Source organism: Syngnathus scovelli, chromosome 14, assembly GCF_024217435.2.
Source record: "Syngnathus scovelli strain Florida chromosome 14, RoL_Ssco_1.2, whole genome shotgun sequence".
Taxonomy (NCBI): Eukaryota; Metazoa; Chordata; class Actinopteri; order Syngnathiformes; family Syngnathidae; genus Syngnathus; species Syngnathus scovelli.
The window spans coordinates 9766702-9789277 of NC_090860.1; the positions used below are offsets into that span (position 1 = coordinate 9766702).

Below are 22576 nucleotides of genomic sequence, written 5' to 3' on the forward strand. Positions count from 1 at the left end.
CTTTATGTAACTATTATTCTTTCATTATTAACATTTCAATCTTTACATGTTTGCTACTTTTTCCAAGGGTGTCTTAGACTGAACATGGTGTTATTGATCCAGTCTGCAAATATAAGCAAAGCACCTGTCTGGGAATGAAGGACAGCTACAGATGATGTGAAGGGGAACCAGGCAAAGCATTTAGTATCTACTTTTGTTGGCTTTTTGAAGGTAAGAAAATGGAATGCTCTGCCATGGCCAAGTAATTTTTATGATTTCAAGCTAGTTTTACTTAATGAATAGAAACATGAAGACAGCAAGAGGAATGCGACAGTACTAAATACCATGTCGACCTTGTACACCTTGAACGATTTCAAATCCACTGTGCTGGTGTTTGAAAGCAAACATAAAAAAAACACTTATCTTTGTGCAAACAACTAAATTAAAGCTGGAAATCTGGAAACAATGTTTGGCAAGTTATGTCTGATTATTGATATCACATATGCACTCAAAAGTACAGAACTACTGTACCAATGTTATTTTAGTTTCACAATATATATGTATTTTGAATAGATTTAGTTATCACAATTCACAAATTGCTGTGCTTTTTGGCAGTGTTTCAGTGTTTAAAATGTGGTGCATGGTAAGCTGGAGAAAGTTGTTAATAAACAGAAAGAAACCTGATAGTCATTAAGAGGCCCAAAATCTGCCCGCCCCTCCGGTATCTGAAATGTCAAGGATTAATATAAATGTATTTTTTTTTCTTGTTCCTAAAGTGCCCTCATCCCACACGCTTGGTTGTTGGGGTGATAAATCCCATGGCTTTTAATTCAATTGACGAGGATGAGGAGGAGGACTCATGTTGATACAAATGGATTTATTTACAAAATTTGTACACAGCTCTTCGGAACCGCACGTTTGATATTTGTCTGATTGCTGCTGCTCTTAAACCCCAAGTACTTACATGCTTATAATAATCCATACATTTTTTTTTAAATCCTTGACCATTACATGGTTTAAATTAAAGGGAGAGATAAAATGCATAGAAGGGTTTGCCCTTTCATAACTAGTTGCATGAAGGATGGCGACCACACACTTTGAACCCAAGAAACTTTGAGAGGCATCATCAACAGTAAAAAAAGCTTTGATGATAACTCCTTTAGTGAATATGAAGTGTTTTTTCTGTACTTCTATTAACAAAACACAAGCTTCAATGAACAACCATTTTGTTTTTCTCTTGAGGGGAAAACAACCAGAGTGAACCACAATACCCAATTGGAACCATCCACCACCATATGCACTAAGTAGTAGTGCAAACAGATTGCATCTGCTCAAATAATCCAATTTCTTTCCTTGGCATATGCACCCTTTTTCTTTTGTCCATGTTGATTTGCGTGAAAGCGATGAGAAGAGTGACACAGTGTGGGTGAAAGGGGAACCTTCAGTAATCACAAAAGGCCTTCACTACAGCAAACCCACTTCTGCTTTAATAAATTGATAACTTAGTAAAAAAAACACAAAAAAAAACGCAGAGATATCCTAAAACAATGTTAGATTTGTTTCTATCAACCAAACTAGGTGAAATAAAAATATAAAGTATAAACTGTTCAGTTGATCCTTATTATTATTTATTAATGTGTTATTACCACTTACAACCACAGCGCTATTACAGTAAGTGGTAGGTTTAAGATAAAAGAACAAGCACATGAGTAGTGTGCTAGTTAGTATTCTTGACGTTTGCCACATTTGACGACGGCCAGGAGAGAGCCTCTGTTGGTCTAGCACTAGTCTACTGTACAAACGCTTACAAGGCAGAGCCCGTGCACAACTCTACAAGAAACCCCATCGACGAGACAAAACTCGAGGCGTGAACGTGGCAGCCATTTTACATCATCAAGAGTGAATGACTGAGGCCGGACCCGTGCCGGGAGTTTTCCACTTTTTCCGTCTTTCAAACATAACCTATATCTTCCAAATTACCCTACACCGTATACGGTGGTGATCCAGCGGCAGGTAGGGCCATTGCTACTCTTCGATTGCGTTATCGTTGCCGGGTTTGTGTGTGAAAAGTCCGACTAGTGCGCTGCTGTTTCAAACAATGTGGAAACTGGTGGTGGCTGGGGACGAGTTCTCTGGACCGGCTTTTTGAAAATGGACTCTTCCTATGTGGCGGCACGTTGGCAGAGCATGCAACTAGCAAGCTAAATCTTTAGCCCAGCACGCTTCTAACAATACAATTCAAATGTACTTCGATATTATCCGAACCAGTGAAATCCGTGCCGACCGTTGCCGATCTAACAATGGCCTCACTGAAATTCCGTTCGAATTAGCATGCTAGCTTAAACTAGCCTATTTTGACAGATCATGGAATTGACACGCTCATTGTTATTACATGCTAACTAAAGCTAATTGGCTATTTATTACCAATGTTATAGTTGTAGGTTGCGGAAACGGATTGTCATTTAAAGTAGGAATAACAGATGCAATCTTAAATGCTATACACAAACGTGCGGTGTTATTGTCCAGTAAAGCCACGGCTAGTTAGATTAGCATTAGCCTTGAATACTAGCCCCTAGCTTGATCAACGTGCGCGAGGCACTCCTAATCAAACTACTTCAGCACGCCTCGAACTAATTCAAGTTAAACGTTTTGAGCCGTGTGTAACAATTTCACTCTCTTTAGAATTCGTAACTCGAAAATCGACGCGGGAGGGATGAGCACATTTTCTTTGAAAGCACGTGCTTACAGACCTGACAGTATGAAAATCACTTCAAGGCAAATATTCGACAGTGCAATTCAAATGTCTGCATCGGGTGACATTTAAATAGTGTAAGTTGAACGTGATCTTAAAAAAAAGTGCACCCAGCAGTTTAAAGAATTTGCCTTGCGGAGTGCTGCAATGTGATTTGAGTGTCGGCCTACTCAAGCTTAGACGGTCAGAACAAGCTAAAGCCAAAAATATGTTTAATTATAGCACCGATGTAGTAGTACTCATAGAATAGCATGGGGCCTGACGCCAAATGATGCGATCTTCACATATAAGTGACAATCACGGAAACTGGAGCACTCGCTGATGGAACACGTGTATCAGCAATCTAGCCTGTGCTGAAGTCAGCACTCATAAGATACGCTAACATGTAATTTGGAGCCCAGAGCAGGAGAGGTTTCTGCACGAGAAACACTAACTTAGTCCACACTTGACAAAGCTTTTTCACACCGACCTGCAGCAATGTCTTGTTATCTATAGCCGTGGAGAATTGGGTGTATGTGAGTTGTCTGTTTAGCGCCCAATATTCGGTCCATGTCCAGTGCCCATGCAGGTTACTTGATACAGTATATATTTGGATAAAGAGTATAGATGTCTGGAGACCACACCGCTCCTAATAAATTTAGCACTCTTGTCCTCCGCTATGTACTTCACAGAGAAATGACAAATGTGAAATATCTGCCTGTCAAGTTTGGGACTTACCACTATCCTAAAGTCATCCCAAACTATGCCATTGCACCAGAATTAATTTGGCTCATTGCATTTACACAGATTTCTGGGGACATGGCCACAGAACATATTAATGGGAATGGTCCAGAAGAACCAATGGACACCTCTGCTGCAGTTACCCATTCTGAGCACTTCCAGACTTTATTAGATGCTGGTTTACCACAGAAAGTTGCTGAAAAACTAGATGAAATTTACATAGCAGGTAAGGCACAGTTAACACATTTGCATATGATAATAATAATATGCAATCCTTTTGTCGAAAAATCTCTTGCATGTACTGTCACTTCATCACCGCTTTGAGTGGGGGATTGGGATCCTGAAGCAACTTTTTGTGGTTCCTACCAAAATGGGTACTGCAGTGCTACATAATATTAAATTACACATCACAGCAGTGAAAGTGTAAAACTGTGGCAGCATTTGCATTCCCTATATGGTTGCTTGACTGGTGTGAGGTCAACAGAGTTATTGCCTCCCCGTGGATACTTTATAGCCTATCCAATTTCCTATTCGCTTTACCACAATTTCTTTCTTTATTTGAGCAGTTTGAATCAAAAGGTTGCCCTTTTGGTCAGCTACCTCTCCAAATGTACCAGTCAAGCTTTTTTTTTTTTTTTTCTCTCAATTTTTTTTAAGCCATATTGGTCTAAGGCAGAAACAATGGCAACAGCCGTCTTGAGTGTTTGGCTGCCTAGGACAAGGTGATCATCCCTAATGCACAGTAACTCATTAGGAAGTCTTAGTTGCACTGTCACATCTGCTGTGAATAATTCTGCAATATCATCCCATTTGGAAAATAAGGTGCAGCGAATGAGCACAGCTCACCTCTCTTTATGGTAGACCTTTTATAACCCCTTAAGAGAAGTTTGATCATTCTCTGCACGAAAAAACTTTGTATGCTCCTTTTCAGTATCTATGAATATAGTGCAAGTTTGGTACTCAGCTCTTTGCCTCTGCGTGTGTTTGCTCCACCATTACTGCAGGATTGGTGTCACACAGTGACTTGGATGATCGAGCAATTGAGGCTCTGAAAGAATTCAACGACGAAGGTGCTCTTCAAGTCCTTTTACAATTCAAGGACAGCGACCTCTCACATGTTCAGGTAAGGGAGCAGCAGCAGCAGCCATAATGTTTACATTTCTTCGCCTGAGATAATATAGACATAGTCCAGAGATTTAAAATGAATGGCTCGATGGCCAATCGATTGATTCTCCAGTGTAGAAAATTTTGGTCAAATGCCCAATCCCTGCCTCACACCATATCAAGATGATGTTAATTTGTCATGACAAAATCATCTCATTAGGTGCCATTAGCCTCATTTACTGAATGTCACTTTCTTTTTTTTTGCGTGGTTTTTTCCCCCCCCCTCTCTTTTTCAGAACAAAAGTGCCTTTCTTTGTGGCGTGATGAAGACATACAGGCAAAGAGAGAAACAAGGGACCAAAGTGTCGGACACTAACAAAGGACCAGATGAAGCCAAAATCAAAGTGAGAACAAGTTTCAAAAGCGCAGTAAAGTGTAACAGCGTAATAAAAATGAACAGAATCAGACTTGTTACATTACTTATTGCATTTACATTTGATTAAGTCTTGATTTATCCTATAACATTATTGTAACTATTGTCAGGCCTTGCTGGAGAGGACTGGCTACACACTCGATGTCACTACAGGCCAGAGGAAGTACGGCGGTCCGCCACCTGAGTCAGCTCACTCGGGGGCACAGCCGACTGTTGGGACAGAGGTATTAAAATTTGTTTGATTTATTTGTAGGTTATTTATGCAGCTGCAAGTCATGTTGATGATAAGAGTATTTTAGGTTGATTACAGTGGATGACAGTAGTAACCTTGGTTAGTTACAATTATGGTTGACCACTAAAAGCCGATTGGATACCTGAAGTTAAGATTATTGAAATCGCGTGGCTTTAACCCATTTTATAATAAGGACACTCGCCATGCTAATGTTTCTCCTTCCGCCAGATATTTGTTGGCAAAATCCCCAGAGACCTCTTTGAAGATGAGCTGGTTCCTTTGTTTGAGAAAGCTGGCCCTATCTGGGACTTGCGCCTGATGATGGATCCCCTTAGTGGCCTGAACAGAGGCTACGCCTTTGTCACTTTCTGCACCAAAGAGGCGGCACAGCAGGCTGTCAAACTGGTACGTTGGAACGTTAAGTGAGAGAGCGAATGATTTAATGGTGAAGACAAATGAAGTATTAAAAAAAGACATTGGAGAAACATGTCTGTCTAATAAGACACGACCGCACTTTTTGTCATTGTTGTCCCGCAGTGCAACAACAATGAAATCCGACCCGGCAAACTAATTGGCGTGTGCATCTCGGTGGCCAATAATCGACTGTTTGTTGGCTCCATCCCCAAGAGTAAAACAAAAGAACAAATTGTTGAAGAATTTGCAAAAGTCACAGGTGAGTTGTTACCGTTTCGCAAAACTACAATCGTGGTTTTCAGTCGTGTAAAGCTGAACCTTGTTGGATCTTAATCTTTCCTTTTCCTGCTTTTTATGATCTGCAGAGGGTTTAAATGATGTCATACTGTACCACCAACCTGATGACAAGAAGAAGAACCGTGGCTTTTGCTTCTTGGAGTATGAAGACCACAAGACGGCAGCTCAGGCCCGCCGGCGTCTGATGAGCGGGAAGGTTAAGGTCTGGAGCAACGTGGTCACTGTGGAGTGGGCGGATCCCATCGAAGACCCTGACCCAGAGGTCATGGCCAAGGTAAAGTTCGAAGGCTTTTTCTGCTGCCTTTTAACCAATTTGTGTCATGATGAAATTTGCTTTTGTTGACAGGTGAAAGTGTTGTTTGTGAGGAACCTAGCTAGCTCTGTAACTGAGGAGATTCTTGAAAAGACATTTAGTCAGTTTGGCAAATTGGAGCGTGTGAAGAAATTGAAAGACTACGCATTCGTTCACTTTGAGGAAAGAGATGGTGCTGTTAAGGTACGGAAATAAGAGTGGCTAACCTTGGGACAAGTGGGCTATGGGAACTCATTCCAATTGTTAAACATTTTCACAGGCTCTTGCTGATCTCAATGGGAAAGATCTGGAAGGAGAACATATCGAGATCGTCTTTGCCAAGCCTCCAGATCAGAAGAGGAAAGAGCGCAAAGCGCAGAGACAGGCAGCCAAAACACAAATGTAAGAGGAGTAGAACCAGATCTTGGGGTATTAAAGTTGCTTTTAGAAGCACCGCTCCCCAAACACACGTTTAAACATTTTGTTTCCTTTCCCAGGTATGATGATTACTATTACTATACGCCTTCCCACATGCCGCCACCCACGAGAGGCCGCGGTAGAGGCGGGCGCGGGGGGTACTCTTACCCTCCCGAATATTACAGCTATGAAGACTATTACGATTACTACGGATACGACTACCACAACTACCGGGGTGGCTATGACGACCCCTTCTACAGCTACGACGATTTCCAGGGCTCTGGGAGAGGCCGAGGAGCAAGGGGCGGTATCCGCGGCGGTGTCGGTCAGACCAGGGCCCGTGGCGGCATCACACCAAGGGGCAGGTTGAGCTTCTCGCAGCGGGGCGGTCCTGGAACAAGCAGAGGTAACTGTAAACTATGCGAATTTTACAATTTATAACGGAAGAATTCTGTCAGATTGCCAAAGTTATTGTGTGCTAGCAAACTGAATTTGTCTCTGATTGGTCCAGCAGGGAAGCGGGGCCGAGGCCGGTCCTGACCTGTCACTCACAGCGGATACTGACCTAATGTGTGGGGTTACACCATGAGCTGCAAAGGATGATGAAACGACGACAACAACAACAGAAAAAATGAAAAGAGTGTGACAAAAAAAAAGGTCCAATGATATTCCAGCCTTACAGAAGAAGCATCTCCCCTTCCCCAAGTTTTGTTCTTAGAAGAAACTGCCACCTTAAAAAAAAAAAAGAAAAAAAAAAAGATGACCGCACGATTATTGTATTTGCCTAAGCCTCTTTCGCCCCTCTATAGCTGGCCCTGATGCAGGGTTCCATTTATTGCCCTAACAATCTCCCCCCATTCCCTGTCCCCGAATACGCCATTCTTAAATAATTATTAATGAATTTGCACTTTTAAGTTTCTTAGGTTTGAAGTGGCTCGAAGGAGCTTGATGCTATTGTATATTTTTGTGCTAATCGCAATTTTTTAATGTTGGAATATCCATGTTAATCGTTTTGACGTGGATGTTTGAGAGAGAACATTTGCAGGTTTTTATTTAGGGTGTACCCACCTGGCATGGATAAGTCAGGCATTCCAGGAAAGTGGTTCTTTTCAGAACTTGTCTTTAAAGGGTTGGTTGACTACCTCAGTACAGAGGACTAAACTACCCGGCCTGTACTGTAAATAGGGAAACTATATTGATGAAAACAGGGCTTGTTCTCGTAAAAAGAAAATATGCACAAGAGCTGTAGCACACAAACAATGTACTTAATGTAATATAGTCATTTTCGCTGCAGCTCTGACACTGCAAACAGTCAAACTGGGCATGCAAAACATTCTCATGAGATGAGAGAGAACAAGCTCTGCTTTTATCCTATTTTAAACTGAATTAGCTGCCTCGCTTCTTCAGAGTATGTAGTTACTGTTTGTATAGTTTTTTTTGGATAAAATGTTACTTTTGTAAAGGCTTCAATGTCATGGGCATCAGACTGCCTTTGATTTTAACCGATAACAAAAATAAAAGCCCTGCAGTGTCCCTTTTGTGCCACTGTTAATCTGGTGGGTTTGTTTTTCTATTGAAACATCATCAAACATTAACGCTGGACGGGTCCCTTGAACGTCTCCTAAGCCATTGACTAACAGAATATGTACAAGATACTTGTCATGGTTTTGGTGTGGGATCATCAACATAACATCTTGGTAGAAGGGATGCTGCAGAGAATACATTATTTCCAGGTATAGCTCCAAGGAAACTGTGCTGATCAATTCCAGTTTTCTATACAGTTAACTCCCTCAATGAAATCATAACCACCTTTTGAGAAAAAAAAAGATGTTAGCAGTTTTAAACTATTGTTGGTGGCCAACAACATTTTTGCATTCCTGCAAATAAATTGTTTTATACTGTAAAATGGAGGTGAGTGTAACTTATTTTTGTAATAAAGTTTTTGATTTCTATGTGTGTCTTAAATCATTTGATGAGCAAATTGCCAGTGATGCAATTGAAAAATATTGTAGGCCTGCTAATGATACAAATCTTAATATGTAATTGCACGTTTCTATATATATTACCGTGCACGTTAGTATTCAAGAGCTAAATTCCTTGCACGTTTAAAGATGTCACAAATGCAAACTCCCTCGATGGATTTTGCACGACTTTATATATCGAGAGCAACGGCGTGGATAAAGTCACTCATTTTACTAGTCGCGTGGCAAACATTGGTGCCTCTAAAAATCTATTTAGGTCCCATTCCAACAATATAACGTTGCTCCATCTTTTTGCCACGTAGAATTGACAGCTAAACAACACGATTGATCGCCTGCTTTTTGTGCACAAATAAAATAAAAATGGCGACGGTTCAATGTCCAAAGACAGTGGCAGTATGGTACTGGATGTGAATTATTCTTATATAAAGCTACGCTTTGTACTCAATGAACTGTGCTGTACATCGAACGCTTTCTCGTGCAGAGCGGAGATGACATCACGCTGACGCGTCCGCAGCCCCCCACCTCTGTTTGACGCCCCTTTAACGGGCTCAAGTGACAGTCCAGAATGGTGGTAGCTAAACAACACCGCTCGATCGGATTGTAACTTTAATGTTAACGCTTAAACCATTAGTGTACGATGTAACATCTGCAAACGACTACACGGAAACGTGAGCCACTCCAGCAACCCGATTGACAGGTAAGTTAAAAATACACATTGATAGTATGATAATCGCCAGTTTACTGCATGCGATCTTATTTTGCAGTGTTTGTACGCGTGAGGGATAAACGATGGGATTCATCAGGGTTTGTTTGCAACGCATACGACGAAAAATGAAGCTGGATCTGGTCAGGGATTTGGGCCGACAGTATCCCATATTCTGCTTCCTTTTACTGGTCCTACTACTGTCCACGGTGCTGTTAAACAGGTAAGAGTAGTGGGCTTGGTTAATCCGTTTCCCGTGGATCCCAATTTGCGCTCCGATTTAAAACCAGGTACATTCACATCATCATGGTGGTCTGGTCCTTTCTCGCTGGTGTGGTTACGTTCTACTGCTCCCTGGGACCAGAGTCTTTGCTCCCAAACATCCTGGTCAACATCAAGCCAAAGATAAAGGTAAATGAAGGTACTTGGATTTCCAGTACTGGTATACAATATAACCATGTTACAATATTACTGTTAATTCAAAAAACATTTGCCTTTGTAAAGATGCTCGGTTCACTTAGTCCTCAAAGTCCTAGTTTCAAAATGCGCCTTGCTCCATACAACAGTACTTCCTGTTAACTCCACAGTAAACCTCAGCTTAACAGATGCCTTATCGCAGCACCTCTTGTTTGGTTTTATTTAGGTGTTATAGTATGTATTAAAAGAAATGTAACAGGAGTGATTGTGTGCCACTATTTTGAGTAAATAATAATATTTCAGTGTTTATAACAAATGTTTGTAGTCATTTGTTTTGAATACAGTTATGCATTCATGCATGAATTGATTTTTTTCTGTGTTGATTCTTTGACAGTCCTACCAGCAGGAGTTGTTTCCGCTGGGGCACAGCTGTGCTGTTTGTGGAAAGATCAGGTGCAAAAGACACAGGTGAGTTACCAGTATGTTGCACTGTCACTCAATATTGTAAATGAATAATAATAATGAATAATTGTGCCCATGATAATATGCAAAATAATTTGTTAGTGTTTTTCAAGCATTGTTATGCTTTTTATCACATTTGTTAGTTTATACTGCCCTCTAGCGGAAATTTGGGAGTGGGTAGTGGGAGCGCTCATAATTTTCCAGCAGAGTACTGTTAGTCAATTTAAACTGCACTTGAAACACTATAGTAAATTCTTAATTCGATAAAATGCATATATCTGAGCACTTTTTAGCACTTAATATAAAAAATATACAATGAAAAGGAGTCAAATATATTGCATGACATTTGTCAAATTAATGTAAACTAAGGACCCTATGTATCTTGCTTTTGTTTGTTTCTTTTATCTCATTCATATTAGACCTACTTTATTACTGGAAAACTATCAACCATGGCTTGACTTGAAAGTTTCCTCTAAGGTTGATGCTTCTCTTTCAGAGGTAAGGTATAAAATTACACTATATTGGATATTCACTAAATATTCTATAAACATATTGTAAATTTCTCTGTTTTTCTCCTCACCTAGATTCTGGAGCTCGTTCTTGAAAACTTTGTGTATCCTTGGTATAGGTAGGACATTTTTGTGGTTGCCTGCTGTACACCCAGTCTTCTATATTTTATAACAATATAAAATTAATCTTTTGCCATGATATAATACTGTAAGGATTGTAATTTGTAACCATGCTTATATTTTCAGAGACGTCACAGATGACGAGGCGTTTGTTGATGAGCTGAGGGCGACTTTACGTTTTTTCTCTGCCGTGTTGGTGCGCCGGATCCAGAAGGTGACTAATCACGCTGGAAAAATTTAATCCAAAATACATCAAGAATATGTATTTTAATTTTTTTGGGGTTGGATTGAATTATGTCTCAGGTTGACGTGGCGTCCCTCATCACCCGAAAACTTCTGAAAGCTTCCATGAAGCACATTGAAATAATTGCTAAAGCTCGGCAGAGAGGTACTTTTAATACCATCACTTAGTCCAAATTCATCATGTAAAAACTAAATGTTTCTTTTCTGCTCTTTAGTGAAGAATGCAGAGTTCCTTCAACAAGCTGCCCTGGAGGAGTATGGTCCTGACCTTCATGTCGCACTCCGCAGTCGCAGAGATGAACTTCTCTATCTTAGGAAGTTGACTGAGATGCTTTTTCCATACATCCTGCCACCTAAGGCTACAGACTGCAGGTAATCCACCAAATGTTCCATATATTAGTGTCACAACATTAAGTTTTTCAAAATAAACATTCTTTAATTTTGTGGTCCATAAATGCAATCAGATCTCTTACTTTGCTGATAAGAGAAGTCCTGGCTGGCTCTGTCTTTCTCCCGTCGATGGACTTCTTGGCCGATCCCGTGAGTGTAGTCAGACTGATTCTCGAACCCAAAACTGGATAGAAAAAGCAAAATAAAAAACGTAGCCCACTAAGTAACATTTGTTTTCCAATTGTTTTCTTTTCAGGACACTGTGAATCATTTGCTTCTGCTCTTCATCGACAATTCTCTGGTAAGTAACCGTTGAAGTGTATTAAAATTAATTATAACTAATTTGTCTGTAAATAATTTAATTTGTTTGTACCTCCCTACATAAGCCCGAAGAAGCCACAGAGCCAACTTCAATGCTGGTTCCATTCCTTCAAAAATACTCTGATCCCCGTAGCAGAAAGCCTTCAGTAAGCTCTTTGTATATCATTACAAAGACAATGAACAGTGCTTTCAATTTCACTTCAACAATTCAATTCAACTTGGATTTGCATTATGCAAAAAAAAATTTCTCACTTGGCAGGTTCTAAAGCTGGAGTTAAAAGAAATCCGAGAGCAGCAAGACCTACTCTTCCGCTTCATGAACTTCTTGAAGCAAGAGGGAGCCGTTCACGTGCTTCAGTTCTGCCTTGCAGTCGGTAAGTGCGTCCAATTCCTGTCAAAGTTTGCTTCTGTAAACATACGCTGTAATCTTGTAATTTATTGAATTGCAAACTATCATTGGAAAGTTGAATTTTATGCTCAACTTTGGGCAGAAAGCACACTGCCGTTAAACCAACACTGCCATCTAGACGAGTCAAAAAATATAACTGGTTCATGAAGCAAATGTGAAGCTTCATTTCCCCATCACCTAACCAGTCCGTCATCGGTTACTGTTTCACCTCTAATGTCCCAGAGGAGTTCAACGACAGGATATTATGCCCCGAACTGCCTGACACAGAGAAGATGATGCTTCACGAAGAAGTGAAGAAGATCTACGAGACCTACTGTTTAGACGAGAGTGTGGACAAGATCCGCTTTGACCCCTTTATTGTGGAGGAAATCCGCAACAGTGCGTGACATACTCTAATTTGCATTTCCACCATAAGAGTCACAGTTGGACATAAATCAATTGCTTTATGGTCTGTGCTTTCTCAGTTGCCGAAGGTCCATATGAGGAGGTGGTGAAACTTCAAACAATGAGATGTTTATTTGAAGCGTACGAGCATGTCCTCTCTCTCTTGGAGAACGTTTTCACTCCCATGTTCTGCCACAGTGATGAGGTTAGCACACATACCAAAAAGCACACGCATATTGACGGGTGGGCGATATTAAAATATTCTTACGCCATTAAAATGAACCATATCTACTGTACTATTATATTTTTACACTACATGTATTTTTACATATGCATTATTTAATTTTTTTTTTTGCTCTTCTGCAGTATTTTCGACAACTTCTAAGAGGGGCTGAATCCCCTGCCAGGAATTCTAAAATGAGCAGGTAGGTGTCATTTGTGTGTGCCATCCAAAAGAAAAGGTGCAATGTAGCAGAATTTCTTTCAGCAAAGTGACTTAATGGTTTTTATCTGTCGCGAGGTGGGATGCAAATGTGGCCCCAGGCCCTGCCACTAATTCCTTATGCATATTGTTCCAGAAATAGCATCAGTATGGATGACATCCGGTGAGTACAAGGCATCGCTGTCCTGATTGGAACAGTGGCTGGCTGACATGCCATTTTCGCTTGACTCTTCTACACAAGTCGATGCTGCCTTTATAACAATTCCATTGTTGCCTGACCTTCCAAGGGGAAGCAACTTTGCATTATTGGGATAGTACAATAATGACCTTTTTTTGCTAATCAAACCTCAAAATATTTGAGTCGTTTAGTATTTGCGCTGTATTAAGAGCCGATATATTTATTCCTGGACGCACGGTTCACAGAATACCCACCTCCAATCATAGTAAAGGTATTAAATGCAGCTTTATGGGTTTCCTCAGATTGTTCAAGTCCATTGTTGGTTTTCCTTATTTTTAACTTTGCTTTGTTCACTCGTGACTTTTAAAAACAAAAATCCTGTATCACTGGAATGTGAAATGTTTGTTGCCTTTGTTTGTTTACTTTGTTACAAAGGCAGTTTTTAGAGCAGAAGAGACACTCACACTGCATTTTAACACGAAAGCATGAAAGAGACTGAACTAACATCATCACCTACTCTCATTATTCCATTGATTCCATGTCTGGGCTCCTTTCGATACGCTACGTCATGCTCTGTGTGTCCATCTTGATTCTATCAACACCATGCTGCCTGGCTTTCTATGATCCATCCTCTCCCTCCTTTTTGTCCTTGCGGACCCTGTTCTGCTTATAGTTCCTGGGACTGGAGCCCCGAGTCCCCCTCCTCACAGTTCACCGTCTCTGGCAGCTCTTCACCTGCATCTTTTAACTCCTTCCATGCTCAGCTCACGTTAACAACTTTTCCATACCGCCACTCCTTATCACCCAAGTAAGTCAGGGTCCATCCTTAACCCCAGCTCTGGTCCAATGTGATGTCATGCTGTGCCGCCAGCCTGACCCATACAGTAGCATGCAGCCAAGCTTTTTTTTTAATTTGTCATCACTACCGACGTATTGCTGTGTACCCTAACGTTCACTCTTGAATATCATTGCCTTCCTCAAATAATGGCCCAAGTCATGTTTTGTCAAAAAAAAAAAAAATCCTGAACCAATCAAATTAATTCTACCTCAGGAAGTAAACTATAATATAATCAGTATTTGGTTTGGCATTTTTTTTCTAAAAAAACAAACAAAAAAAAAAAACCTAGGCCATTATTTTTGGAAAGCTTCGATTTGGTCATTGGTCCGACCAAAACAACATCACTTCCTGCTGTTGGGAAACTTTTGTGTTCTGTCAACACAAATCCCAACTGAGGTCCTCCAAATTTTACACTTACACAATACTGACTTTGAAAGTAGATCCAACCCTTTTTCAGATTTTTCAGGACACGATCCTTTCCGACACGTTGCTGGGCACAGCCTTCAAAGTTTTTTTTAACTTGGATTAATGATTATTTGTTCTGTCCAAGCAAGAACACTATTGATTTTAAACAACCTTTAACTTTCATGATTGATTATGCTGTGTCAAGTAAGAAGCATGGTGATTTGAAAGGATATTTAATCCAATCTCACATCTTTAGGGGGGACGTTTCTTATTCCTGACTGGGCGCAGCTTTTAAGTTTTTTTTTTAAAGCTTTTTTCTTTATGAGCCCTCTCCAGGGTAGAGTGATAAATTGATCATCTTAACTGTCAGGTTTTCTTTTTGTTATCTCAAAGCCCGATCCCACTTCATTGTAAATCTCATTCAACCCCCCAGGGTGTCTAATCGAGTTGCGATGAAAGGTCATATCATTTGCTACTTGTCGCAATCATGTTTTAAACAAATCCTCTTGACATTTTCTGAGATTACTGTCCCATTTCAAAGCAAGAAATCTTACTAACATATTTTGAATGGCAGCTGAAGTATTTAAAGATTACTTGAGGGTCAATTTCCTTGTCATTTCTCTTACCAGTCGGATTTTTCAAGAAATGCTGTAATAGTGTCTTGGTTTGAAATGATAGTCTTTTCTATGCTTGAGACAGTTATTGATGTTTGTCAGCTCTCTGTCAGCAATCAGTTATTGCCTGTCTGCCCTTTTCTAGTTAGTATCAAGACCTCTGCTCATGAAATTGCTGTACGCTTTATTTGCTTTCGTTCCCATGGTACCCCATTGAGACATTTCATTCCACGAATGTGCTCTGGCTTTTGGCTTGGCTTCCTTAGCTTTCCCTTCTCCCCTGATGTGCAGTGATGATACACTGCAGTGTGCTGGTCATTCCCTCCCTTGCTATGTACAATTCCTTCCCTGTCATTTTGCTTAGCTGTCTGGGCTTTTTTCCCCCTTTTTTTTCCTCTCTCTCTCTCTCTCTCTCTCTCTCTCTCTCTGAAGCCAAGCACATCTCTTCAATTGAGCATTGTCTAATAAGCCCCCTTCCCCCTTTGGCCTGCAGGAGCACGTCAAAGAGAGGCGAGTCCTTTGGGATCGGCCGCATTGGCAGTAAGATCAAGGGTGTTTTCAAGAGCACAACCATGGAGGGAGCCATGCTGCCAGCCTATGGGCTCGTTGAGGGAGAGGATGATTTGGTGAGGCAAAGGCAAACATAAACACTCTAATCTTTGCATAGCTTTGAATAAATTAAAGACAATGTATTCAGACTCATCCCTGTTCAGTGTGTGTATATGTGCAAAAAAGATGCGCAAGATTCTGTACTGTCCTGAAATGTACCACACAAGGGCGCTAGTGAGTGAGGTCTCAAATTGATTGTTTTCAAGCATTTCCCCACCCTCAGTCAAGGCAACTATTATATTATGCAGAAAAACAATATTTGTAGTACAGTTTCTGAAACACAATTATATCCTGGAGCACAGGAATGCTGTACTTATCTTACTTCACTGCTGTTAGGTGGTATCCTGTTTTTCTTGTGATTTCCCCTGATTGCCATTAATGTTGACAAAAAGTCCCCACTGTGAGCTCAGTGATTACAGGTTAGGAAAAGTGAAGCAAAGGGTTTGACAGATGTCGGCATGAAATGCATTTTTTAATATTACTTCACACCATGAAGGCTATAATTTAATAGACACTTTTGTCTACATTCTAGGTAGAGGAAGCCATGATGGTGCTGGAAGATGACTCCCCGATAGAGGCAGCCTCCACTCCCAGCACCCCACGGAATCTCTCTGCCTGGAGCATCACCATCCCTTACATCGATTTCTACGACGACGACGTGAAGAGGGAGCGAATCCCAGTCTTCTGCATTGATGTGGAGCGGAATGACCGGAAAGCAGGTAAGATAAGGTCAACCACTTTTTTTTTTTTTGCTGTACCGCCATTGTTTCAACACAAACTTATATTCGAAAAACACCACGTGCTGTTGACTTACATACATTTGCCGTCTTGTTTTGTATTTTTACTAGTTCACTCAGATAGAGGTCCTAATCACTACCAGAGCTCCCAGTTTGATAAATACAGTTGCCAATGGCATTGAATGAGTTTAGGAATGTCCCATCGTGATACAAAATGCATTCTTGATTTCAGTGTGGCTAAAGTAGACCTGGTTCGCCAGCAGGTCCTCCAACATAAGTGACTTCACCAATACTATCTTCTGGATGACTGGACAAACAATTCCAACATGTGATTCCCCACTGTCTTGTATAACGTCATTCCAGAAAAGAGGAAGCTGTTACAGCTGCAAAGGGAGGGGGACAATTCCTTTTAGTTTCAAATTGTCCATTTTTGTAGCTTGTTGAAATCTTATAGCCTGTGTCTGTGAGATCCCAAAGAATAGTTGGAAAGCTCATAAAATCCTTGAGTAAATCAGGTCCTCATGTTTTCTCTTTTTGTGTTTTACCACAGTGGGTCACGAAACGGAGCACTGGTCTGTATACAGAAGATATCTGGAGTTTTACGTTCTTGAGTCAAAGCTAACGGAATTCCACGGTAGGTTTTTGGTGGAGTTACATAACTTCCTTTTGGAGGCAAGTTCCAATTTGTTTCCAAATTCTAAACCCGCAGGTTCGTTTCCTGACGCACAGCTGCCTTCCAAGAGAATTATCGGCCCGAAGAATTATGAGTTTCTCACATCCAAGAGAGAGGAGTTTCAGGAGTACCTTCAGGTGGGTAACTGATGAATATCAGTTGGGGTAAAAAAAAAGCAGATTAAGACCTCCTGAATTGGAATTCAATTGGCGTCTCGTAAATCCATTGCTGCCCCACCGTCTAGCCATACGCTATTTCACAATTCTATTTTCTATGCTCTGAGGCAATTCAATTTGACCATGACAGGCTAACAATGACATACAAATGTAGAACAGTCATTTGTATTGATTTCACTTACTCCCATGCAACACACAGCTAAATATATTTGGTACAAATCGTTCCACTCGTGTTGTCGTACTATCTTGAAATTCTTGAGCCGCTGAAGACGCCATTACTTCAATACCAATAACCTGTGGCACTGTTTGAATTTTTATTAAGTGAGAATGTTCTCTTAGCTACATGGAAACTATAGATTATCAGCAAAAAATAAATGATAACAAGCAACAAGGACACATTAAAATAATCATTAAGAAAAATGGGTGGTCATTTTCTTTTTTTAAGGGAAAAACATATCTCATGGCCTTTCAGCTATAGCCAGATAGAACCAGATGTGCAAACAGTTTTATTTTTTTCCCATCAAGAGATCAAGTAACCATGCAATGTTATGTACCCTCATTTCAACTCTCTGTTGTGGATTATGGATGAAGGAATTTTTGAGAGTATTGTAAAAATGGACGCCACGCAGCACAACCATGTGATTTCACTTAGCCAATTGAGGAAAAAAAAAAACCCATTGTTCAGATAGAACACTGAATGAATGTCAAGTGAAGTATTAATTTGATCCAGGCTCATTTTAAAACGATCATTAACGATACAAAACATGTTTAAAACCGTCAGATAAGTATAAAGATAATTTTACTACTGTATAATCAAGCAAGAAAAAGTAAAAACAAAAAAATCTATAGTTGATAACGGATTGTATTGCATCATTTTGTACTGAGGCGCTAGACTTTTTTTTTTTTTAATCTGTCATAGTTCTGTTTCTGGTTATCATCACGCATTTCCTCTTTGTCGTAACTGGTAACCCCTTTGGGGGCATGACACAACCCTCTAAAAGGAAAGCGTGGAATAACACACTCACTAAAATGAAGTGTTGTGGTATTCCCTGGTGTCTCACGTGACATCTGACATGACAATGTGTTGAACTCAGTAAAAGTTTCCCTAATAATCAGGAGCTTTTTTTTCCAGGTGTTTCAAGCACAAAGTGCGTCAACATTGGCCTGGTGAGAGTTTGTAATTTTTCTCATGCTTATCGTGCAGAAGCTCCTCCAGCACCCCGAGCTGAGCAACAGCCAACTTCTAGCCGACTTCCTGTCTCCACACAGTATGGAATCTCAGTTCCTGGACAAGATGTTGCCTGATGTGAACCTCGGTACAGTATGACTCAAACAGTGTGTCGACACCAGGAAGAGAATGTGACTAAAGTCCGAATGCGATTTGAGCAGGCCACTACTGTGTGTTGGGAAAGCTAAGTGTTTGATCGACCTGACCTTGGCTTTTGCGGAAAAGTTCTTTTTGGAATCAGACAGTAGCAAACATCACGACAAGACATGACCATTCATCACTAAGATTAATTATGCATGTTTTACAGGGAAAATCATTAAGTCCGTTCCCAGCAAACTGATAAAAGAGGTGAGTGATACATTCCTAGAGGAGTATGCGTGTGCAATTTGTTCTCATGAGAGTTTAAGGAACGAGGTAGTTAGATGAGACTAATAGCGACAAAAGCACTTTCCCCATTCATGATTAAGTTATTCCAAATTAGATACAGTATATAAAGCACTTAATAGCACCTAATGTCTGACAAGTCTAATGGAAAACCGACAATTATTTATTGCACTGCATTTAAAACTCCATCTTTGCTTCATTTTTCTTTTTAACATTGAATCCACGTCTTTACATGGTCCGTATTTATAAAGAGTTCATGTTTACACCCAAAAATCCATAAGCACATGAAAATACAAGCTTAACTAGAAAACATGAGCTACAAGAGCTTTGTGACGCATGGGGAGCGGTGGAAAGCAGTGCAATCCTTCGCCCCCCGAGTCTTACTGCTGCTGTCCTTATATAGTAGCCTTGATTGGAATCGCTCACAGGTATGCTGACACACAATTGCCTATAGGTGTGGTCCATGGAACACCTTTCCTAACTCGCTAGCGCATAGGTGTCAAACTCAAGGTCTGGGGGCCAGATACGGCCCGCCATATCATTTTATGTGTCCCGCGAAGACAGATTGTGCATCAAATTCGTGTGTCATTACTAGAATTGCAAATTATCTTCACTTTTTTTTAAAAATATTTGACCAGTTTTTACTCGTCTGATTTGAAAACGAGTTATTTGTCAGTTTGTTTTGTAGCTTTGACTATATATAATATGAGGTGCTCATACATTTATTTGGGTTGACAGTCATAATGGCCCTCCGAAAGAAGCTATGACTACAATGCGGTCCGCGAAAAATATGAGTTTGACACCCCTGCATTAAAGATTTTTTATGTACTTGTTTATCATCATTAAGATGACGCTTCAACAGATTACGGCTGTTCCCGGGAATTTAGTCGCTCATAAAAATGCAACCTTTATCGGGGCACCGGTCAAAACATAGTTTATCATATTCACCAGTAAGAGGAATTATTCTTTAATTTTTGACTGTTTACTGTGTTCATTAGAAAGGACAGCATCTCGAGCCGTTCATCCAGTCCTACTTCAACTCTTGTGAGTCACCCAAACCTAAACCCAGCCGCCCTGAGCTCACCATCCTGAGCCCCACTTCAGAAAACGATAAAAAGGTTTGACACTTTTGTCTTTCGTTTACCTAACAGTTCAAGTAGAGCCAAAACGCTTTGAGGGAGGATGCCACGTAGTCAGGTCCATAAATATTGGGACATTGATACAACTCTCATCTTTTTTGCTTTAAACACCACCATTCAAAATAAACAAACAGAATTTCATCTTTACTTTGAGGGGATTTGCATCCACATTTGGTGAATATTGACAGAATTACAATAGTTTCTATCTATGCCTCTCAATTTTCAAGTGAGCAAACGTACTACCCATGGGTGTCACTCATCATTGTCTAAAAAACAGCAACATGCAAATCAGCATTAGTAGGAGGAATTTTTAATTGACTGTTCAGTTGAAGCCACCAAAAAAAATCCGACTCCCTTTTTTAGCTCTTCAACGACCTCTTCAAAAACAATGCCAACCGATCCGAGATGGCCGAAAAGAGGCACAACCAGAACTACTTCATGGAAATCCTCACAGTGGAGGGGGTGTATGACTATTTAATGTATGTCGGTAAGTACAAATGTGTCAGAGTGTCAAATCTCAACCATGAGATTACGGCACTTTGACAAATTACGGGGTGCTATCCTGTTGTTTGGCAGGCCGGGTTGTCTTCCACATTCCTGACTGGTTGCACCACCTGTTGATGGGTGGAAGAATTCTGTTCAAGAACACACTAGAGGCCTATACGGATTACTACCTTCAACAAAAACTGAACCAGGTGGTGGAAGAACATCGACTGGTCTCCCTCATCACCTTGCTACGAGGTGCGCTAATTCGACAACTTATACTGTTTGTCAACAATCTCGCCTTAAAGCAAATTATTATCCATGTTCTGCACATACAAGGACATGGTTCTGGGATTAAGATTTTATGGCAAAAAAAAAACAACTCAGTTTCAAGATGGTTGTTGACCCCTGATGTCGTGTGTATACATTCAAAAGAAGGGAAAAAAAAAAATCACAGAAAAATATCTGTTTGCTTCCCTAGATGCTGTTTTTTGTGAGAGCACTCCACCTCGCTCAGCTCAGGATAAGCAGAGGAGAGCAAAAAGGACGTTTGCAGAGATGATGAGATACATTCCTGGTAATTTCCTGTCAGCGTTTTCCCCTCACAAGACACAAAGACGTTTAAAAGGGTAGCTGCCAATTCAAAAAGCGTTTATCTGCAGACCTTCTGGGGAAATGTATCGGCGAAGAGGCTAAGTACGAAGGCATATGTCTCCTCTTTGATGGGCTGCAGCAGCCAGTTGTCAACAAGCAGGTAACAACACTCGCCCACGCCATCGCATGCACGGCTCACGTCCTCTTCTACCGCCTACTCTGCCGCTTAATAGCCTGTCCTGTCAAGGTGAAAAATGGACTTCACTTAGCTGTGGTAAATACTGTGCGGTCGAAGGCCAATGTGGATATGTTTCAATAGAATATAACGTCTGAATGTAATGGAGCAAACCGTAATAATCATATTTTAGTGGGAGGTCCAACGTTGAACGCTTCACTATCAACCAAAAATTTTAGAAAATGATATGAAAGTCAAACAACGGTATTCAAAGTGTCAGCAAATTCTGGAAAGAATTGTTTACAACACTGGAAATTCCAGTACTTGGATCTGCATGATATTGTGCAGGATTTGATGCTTTCTTTTTTAAAAGTAAATGTTGTGTAACGTATTGAGTCATCATCAGGTTGAATGTTTCTCATATTTTTGTCATCCTCAGCTGACCTATGTTCTTTTGGATATTGCGATTCAAGAACTTTTCCCGGAGCTGAACAAGGTAAAACACGTGCTAGTCATAGCCATGCGTTTATTCTCACACATACAGTGCTGAACAAATTTATTACACCACCACAACCGTCATTCGACTTTCGTAATAAGCCCATTTTTAATTTTTTTTTTATTATGGTCTAGTTTGTAGTTATTTACTTGCATTCTGGATTTTTTTTTTTTTTTTTGCTATGATGGTTGGTCTCCAATAAATATGTTAAGCACTGTATACTGACAATATTTTAAAACTCCAAATCCAGCTCTAACCCTTGGCATGAAGAATTTAAATTCCTCCCACTCAATCTACAAATACATATACGACTTTGGATATTTCATTCACAAGTAAATAAACATTTAATTATGCAACTGTAAGAAGTCCTTGAAAATCTTGCAACCTAATTGTCAGAAAGTGGTTAATACTTTTCTTTCTTTTGTCATATCTTCTCAGCAGGTACAGAAGGAGTCTTCAATCAATGCTCCTTGGATGTGAATTGTTACAACTGACAAAAAGTACAATTTCTCAATGCACGCTTAATGCACTTTGTTGTCGACTGACCTTTGTTTGGTTTTCCTATGCTGTAAATTATGTGTACTTTGATATGTCAAATAAAATAACAGTGTTGCATTGGCGATTGCATAAATGTTGAGTGATTATTCATCACTGTTAAGCAGAACTGATATGTGAGAAACTAAAAAATAGGAACACGATGAGATACCATCATCAGTTTAAGAAACGTTGTCCTATATTCTTAATAAACTGTCAAAATAGCAGAACAACACTATTCAGACTTCTTATCGTTGACGTTCTTCCCTTTTGCTGTCTCTTTATCATGAC

The 22576-nt window shown here is 40.2% G+C and overlaps 2 protein-coding genes across 9 annotated transcripts; both read left to right on the forward strand.

The window, feature by feature from the left end:
* The first annotated feature begins 1824 nt into the window (after positions 1 to 1824).
* Positions 1825 to 8592, forward strand: LOC125980533 (heterogeneous nuclear ribonucleoprotein Q). 3 transcript variants are annotated; one of them, XM_049739780.1, is made up of 12 exons: positions 1825 to 1992; positions 3518 to 3677; positions 4456 to 4574; positions 4852 to 4959; positions 5099 to 5212; positions 5449 to 5625; positions 5758 to 5893; positions 6000 to 6205; positions 6278 to 6427; positions 6504 to 6625; positions 6721 to 7046; positions 7152 to 8592. In XM_049739780.1, exons 2-12 carry the CDS (start codon positions 3530 to 3532, stop codon positions 7178 to 7180), a joined length of 1635 nt encoding a protein of 544 aa, XP_049595737.1. In that variant the 5' UTR covers positions 1825 to 1992; positions 3518 to 3529; the 3' UTR covers positions 7181 to 8592. The 3 variants fall into 3 exon arrangements, with proteins under 3 accessions (XP_049595737.1, XP_049595739.1, XP_049595740.1); XM_049739782.1 differs by having other exon boundaries at positions 7155 to 8592; XM_049739783.2 differs by lacking the exon at positions 3518 to 3677 and having other exon boundaries at positions 1836 to 1992.
* Positions 8593 to 8743: 151 nt separating this feature from the next.
* snx14 (sorting nexin 14) lies at positions 8744 to 22371 on the forward strand. Of its 6 annotated transcripts, none has more exons than XM_049739772.2 (31): positions 8744 to 9319; positions 9387 to 9548; positions 9616 to 9736; positions 10137 to 10210; positions 10624 to 10702; positions 10789 to 10832; positions 10960 to 11047; positions 11137 to 11221; positions 11292 to 11448; positions 11541 to 11616; positions 11723 to 11767; positions 11853 to 11933; positions 12047 to 12161; positions 12419 to 12574; positions 12661 to 12785; positions 12947 to 13005; positions 13159 to 13185; positions 13874 to 14008; positions 15551 to 15683; positions 16199 to 16385; positions 16954 to 17037; positions 17113 to 17213; positions 18457 to 18568; positions 18788 to 18828; positions 19863 to 19982; positions 20367 to 20490; positions 20580 to 20744; positions 20968 to 21063; positions 21149 to 21240; positions 21695 to 21751; positions 22190 to 22371. In XM_049739772.2, exons 2-31 carry the CDS (start codon positions 9412 to 9414, stop codon positions 22229 to 22231), a joined length of 2958 nt encoding a protein of 985 aa, XP_049595729.1. In that variant the 5' UTR covers positions 8744 to 9319; positions 9387 to 9411; the 3' UTR covers positions 22232 to 22371. The 6 variants fall into 6 exon arrangements, with proteins under 6 accessions (XP_049595729.1, XP_049595730.1, XP_049595731.1 ...); XM_049739773.2 differs by having other exon boundaries at positions 22193 to 22371; XM_049739774.2 differs by lacking the exon at positions 13874 to 14008.
* The last annotated feature ends 205 nt before the right edge of the window (positions 22372 to 22576 follow it).